Genomic DNA, 5,709 nt, shown 5'->3' with positions numbered 1-5,709 from the left:
TCATTCTTTCTCTTCTTTTTTCTCGTGAATGTAATTAGTACGTATGTCGTAGCCTCCAAGCCCTCCTGTCTGCGACCAAGCAAGCAATGAACGCACCAATGAATGACTGAAGAATAGCTTCTCTTCTCTCTCACATAAAGAAACAAAAGAAGAGACAGAGAGAGAGACAGAGAGACAGCTTCAACACACGCTCCGTATAGATATTCACATTCATACATCTATCTATACAGGTAATGAATGTGTGGTGTATGTACACTGGTCTGGGTGAGTGTATGTGTTCTATGTCAAGCCCTGCACCTAAGAGGAAGGAAAGGAAGTGTATAAAAGAGATAAGGCCTATAAATAGAGACACATAGATATGTCAAAGAATCTCTTCTCTATCGAATCTATAGATATAGAAAGAAGGAAATGCAGACCGTCGCTTCCTTCCTTTCATTCGATTAGTGATACTGATAAGAAAAAGAAAAAGGAGAGGAGAAGTTAAGACTTCACTTCTCCAGCTAGCCAAAGAAGATCAGCATAACGATGAGAGCGACAGACCGACCCGCATAGATGTGTGTCTATAGAGATATTGATATAGTAGATATGTCGTTCTAGATATGTGTACATACATCGAGATATGTATATACATATCTGTACAGAGGACAGGAAGAAGAAGAAGAAGAGAAGAGAGAAGGATATGTTGTCCTTATTTCTTTATTCTGAAAATGGGGTTTCTTCTTTTTCTCTTTCATCCTTCTTTCTTTCAATCAATTCTGTCTCCCTCCATCACGCTGTGGTATCTTTCTATCTTCTTTCTCTTCTTTTTCTTCTCTTGTCTCCTCTCGCTTCTATTACCATCCATCCGTTCACGTGTACATAACTCTGTGGTGTGTACTTTTCTTCTTCTTCCTTCTTTCTTTCTTTCTCTTTCTCTCCATCACTCGTTTCTTATCGTATTGATCTTATGCTGCAGTGCTTCTTATCATTCATTTTTGCCTTCTCTCTACATACATATACATATACACATACCCTTCTCTCTGTCTCTCTATCGTTAGTCTATCTATCTTTGGTCCAACTATCTTCAGTCGTGTAATCTTCAATTTGTCTATCTATCTATATTTATCTGTCTTTGCTCTATCTCTCTTCATTCTCTCTATTTTGAGTCTACCTATCAAGTGGGAGCCTAGTATATTCTCTTTCTCTCTTCTTTAGAACTTTCACTCCACCTCATTCCTTCCATATCTTTCTCTCTCCCTTCTTCATCTTCTTTTTTTCTCCCTTCATCTCTCAATCTATCTCTCTATCTTCTTGTCTCTGTCTCTTTTCTTTCATTCTTTCTCTCTCTCTTCTGTTTGTATCGATGGATATGCTTCATCCATCTAGGACTTTCTTCTGTCTCCTTCTCTCTCTCTGTCTCTCTCTACCCCCTGCATATCACCCGAGGAGCCTCGGGCCTCAAGCACAGAAGACTTCGATAAGACAATCCAAAGTCTTTAAACGCAAGGAAAAGAATAGGAAGAAGTTAACATTCTTTCTCTCCTTCTCTTTTTTCTTTTTCTTTCGTATTGTCTCCATCGTGTATGTTTGGGTCCTTCTGCTGCTGCACATTCAATTCTCACGGCGTCGCCACTACCACACATGTCTCTGCCACAGAGACATCATACCCACTCCTCCTCCTCCTATTCCTACTACTACTCGTAGTAGTAGTAGTAGAAGACAAATACTCCTCGCTCCTACCCAGCATGGCAACCCTATCGTCCTAGAGAGTTTGACGAGATAAAAATGCAATGACGGACAATAGGAGGAAAACTACAAGAAGAAAAAGACGTCCCCCCAGCACTACTACCACTATACTTCTACTACTACTGCTACACTCCTACTACTAGACTACTCCTACTACTACAATTACTTCTATTACTATCACTCCACTCCTACTACGAGACTACTTCCACTAAGATAATTCCACTACTATAGTACCCCTAGAAGACTACTAGTAGTAGTACGAGTCCTACTACTATGTCTTTTCTACAGCCTGGCGGGCGAGAGATCCCTTCACTACTACTATTAAGACAACTTGCACACCTGCAATAAGAGAATAGGGACTGGATCTATCAGCTGTTTCTTTAGTCCATCTATCTTTAATCTATCTTTAATTTATCGAGTCTATTATCTGTCTATCTATCTTTAATTTATCTATCTTGGATCTATCGGTCTACGGGTGTCTCTCGGATGATGGGGGTGTGTTTTATCTGTCTCTGTCTGTTTGCTTGTCTCCTCCCTTCTGATCTTTGAGTGGACGCGCTGACTACCGATCTCTCTCTCTACCTCTCTCTCTATCTCTCTATCTTTCTCTCTATCTCTCCTGAACGTTCTCTTCTGTTCTTTTTCCCTTCTAACCTCTTTTGCGTTTGTTTTCTTTCAATGCAATGACTTTCATGGCGACAAGGCCTCTTTCTCTTTCATCTTCGTCTTCTTTCCTGGACCTCTCCTCTCCAGCTACGGCTATCGTCCGTCTTCCTACTTCGGGGTTTCCTCGAAACAACTCCTCTCTTTCTTCTTCTTCTTCCTTTTCTAACTTTTCTTCTCCTGCTCTTCGATTTTTATCTTTCTTATCTTCCTTTCATTCTCTCTCATCCTCATCTTTCTCTTCGTCTTCTTCTCTCCATCTTTCTACTACCTCCTCCTTGTACACACCATCTGTTTCTCCGGATATAAGCCGAAGTCTCCCTCCGGCGACTATTTCTTTTCACCGTCGTCTCAAGAAGCCATCTCTTTCTCAAATTCCTTCCTTTCTTAACTCCTCCCACCCTTTCAACGGATATCTCTCACATTCTTTCTCTTCTTCTGCGAAACATTCTTCGTCTTTTCTAAGAGACAGGTTAACAAGAAGTGGGAGAGAAGGAGGAGTTCAAGCGCCCTTTCTATCGACCGGTGTAGAGACACCTCATTCTTCTCTTCTTTTCAGTCATCCTTGTCGTACTTATCAGAATACTACCTCTCCCAAAATGAAGAGCGAAGGAGGAAATTCTATCTTCCAAGAGATCGTGGAAGCGCCTGCAGATCCGATCTTAGGTCTACAGATCGAGTATACCGCTGATACAAATCCGAAGAAAGTGAATCTAGGCATAGGCGCTTATCGTACAGAGGAGGGACTCCCCTATGTCTTGAAGTTAGTCGAGAACTCCAAGGATCGATTGGCTTAGCCATACATTCCACATACAGACACAGATACCTTCACGATAGATAATGAACATAGAGAGATCGAATTTAGATAGATACGTAGTCTAGATAGATACATAGTCTAGATAGATACGTAGTCTAGATAGACCTCATAGTCTAGATAGACCTACATAGTCTAGATAGACCTACATAGTCTAGATAGACCTACATAGTCTAGATAGACCGACATAGATAGAGTCAGGATAGTTCGAAGATTATTCAAAGATAGACTGAAAATAGATCAATGAGAGAATAAGATACATGCAGTCTTCTGGATGAGATAGCATATACATACATACATACATAGGCATGAGGATTGTGTATATAAACGTATATATATATATACGTTTATATACACAATACATATATATCTTTGTATGTAAGGTTTCCTTCGTTGTCTTTCTTATGCTTAGTGGGTATGTGGTTCACCTCTCTGTGTCTTGTCTATGTGTATGGATGTTTTCTAGGGGTTCTTTCTATCTTTATTTCGCCTTTGACTGTACATACACTGCATTCTCTTTTCTTCTCCGAACTGACGTAGACATGTGTCTAGACCTTTGCTTGGCTAGCTGTCTCCTTTCCTCGTCTCTTCTGATGTGCAATAGCTTTAAAGAAGAGAAGAAGAGATACACGCATAAACAGACAGAGAGACAGACAAAGAAAAGAGAAAGATACCTTTCTTTCTCATGGTACTGTCTTTCCTCTTTATCTTCTTTATCTCCTTCTTTCTGTTTCTTTCTGGGCTCTCTCTTTTGCTTGTAGATGCGTTCGAGAGATAGAGAAAGAGATGGCTGGGGATACGTCGCTGTCTAAAGAATATCTACCCATAGATGGAATGAAAGAACTGAAGAAGGTACACATACAACTCACAGCAAGACATGGAGGGAGAGAGAGATTGAAGATAGATTTAGAATAGATAGATAGATAGATTAAAGATAGATGGATAGGTAGATTTAGGATAGATTTCTTCTTTCATCTTCTGCACAACTTTCTTTTTCACGTCAGAATCCCTTGAATGAGTAGAAGTGTCTATGTATAGATCTCTCTCTCCTCTTCCTCCTCCTTGTTCTCTTTCTTCGCCTTCTTCGTCACTTAACCCTTTATCCAGGTGTATATACAGAGCGGGGAGTTCTCGTTCATCTCACCTTCTCTAATCTGTCTGTCTACCGAAGGTTTCAAACTCTTGAAGTCTCTATTTTCTCTAATCTACCTACTTTCAGTCTATCTGTTAATTCCCTCTCTATCTATCTTCAATCTATCTCTCGATCACTTGGTCTATTAAGCTATCTCTCTTCAGTCTCTTTGTCTTTACCTATCTATCTATATATATATATATATATATCCACCTGTCTATAAGCTCTTTCTCGATCAGTATATCTATTTATGTATAAGCCTTTTCCCCTGTGGCTCTTTCACTTCTTTGCAGCTTCATTATGAGCTTAGTATTATGATACCTTTCTACATGTCTCTTCACACCTCGCCATTCTTTCTATCAGAATAGAAGAAACTGATTCTTCTTTTCTTCAATCGCCTTGCCGCTTGTTTAGATATCTATTCCTCTTCTTCCTCTTCAGCTCTTCAGAGACAGACAGAACCCGAGAAGAGAAAAGAACGTGACAAGAGAAGTCAGCTTGAATGGAGAGAAATATGTCCTCTCTTTCTCTCTCTCTTTCCGGCTGTCCTTTCTTTCTTTCTTCTTCTGGTTCAGGTCAAGTTTGGATAGGTAGTAGGCATGCAGGGCCCTTGTAGATTCTGCTTCTCTCTTTCATGTCTAAAGCGTTAGGAGTAAATAGACAACAAGAGATAAAAAAGAAGAAGAAGATCGTTATGTCTCTTCCGAAAGTCGCTACAAGCCTCCTCTCATGTGTGGATATCTCTTTTATATCTCTATCTATCTCTATCGCTGTGCTTCTCTTCTGTCTATCTATCCACCCTTGTCCCCCTCCCTGTCTGCATCTCCTGTCTCTATCGCTCTCTTTCTCATCTCTATCTCTCTCTCAATCCATGTGTCTATTCCTGTTTCTTTTTCTCTCTTGATCCCCTCTCTCTTTCATTCTCTGTGTATGGTCTGTCTCTCTTTGTGTGTCGTCTTTTCTCTTCTTCTTATTTCTTTCTTCCTTTCACTCTCTCTGACTCTCTTGGTTTGTGTATGTGAATGCAGCCGTCGCAAGAGCTTTTGTTCGGAGAAGAGAGCGAAGCAATCAAGTCCGATCGAATTTGCTCTGTGCAGGGGCTCTCAGGCACTGGGAGTCTCCGTGTAGCTGGAGAGTTCATTCATACTTTTCTCCCCGAAGCCTCACATGTACGCAAGATCATACGTCAGATACACGAATGAAGACAGAGAGAGAGACAAATCGGTCACTTCTTCTTCTTATTCTTATCTTTCTTCCTTTTCTCTTCCTCTTCGTTAGTTTGGTTTGCATGCATGGCATTTTATCTCCATGGTATTCGCACTAGTTTTTTATCGCATATCGCACTTCCTCTCTTTCTCTCTTTCTATCTCTTCTT

At 40.4% G+C, this 5,709-nt stretch overlaps 1 protein-coding gene across 1 annotated transcript; it reads left to right on the top strand.

Moving 5' to 3' along the window:
* Positions 1-2,224: 2,224 nt before the first annotated feature.
* On the top strand, positions 2,225-5,500 carry CSUI_008676 (aspartate aminotransferase; the record flags this gene model as incomplete). The annotated part of the gene is made up of 3 exons (XM_068068803.1): positions 2,225-3,151; positions 3,964-4,054; positions 5,363-5,500. Coding segments are annotated over exons 1-3 (972 nt in total), but the record flags the coding sequence as incomplete, so codon positions are not given.
* Positions 5,501-5,709: the final 209 nt, after the last annotated feature.

This window comes from Cystoisospora suis (genome assembly GCF_002600585.1).
Source record: "Cystoisospora suis strain Wien I chromosome Unknown contig_4921, whole genome shotgun sequence".
NCBI classification, from domain to species: Eukaryota; Apicomplexa; class Conoidasida; order Eucoccidiorida; family Sarcocystidae; genus Cystoisospora; species Cystoisospora suis.
Note: the sequence above shows the minus strand (reverse complement) of the source record. Positions and strands in the feature narration are given on the sequence as shown.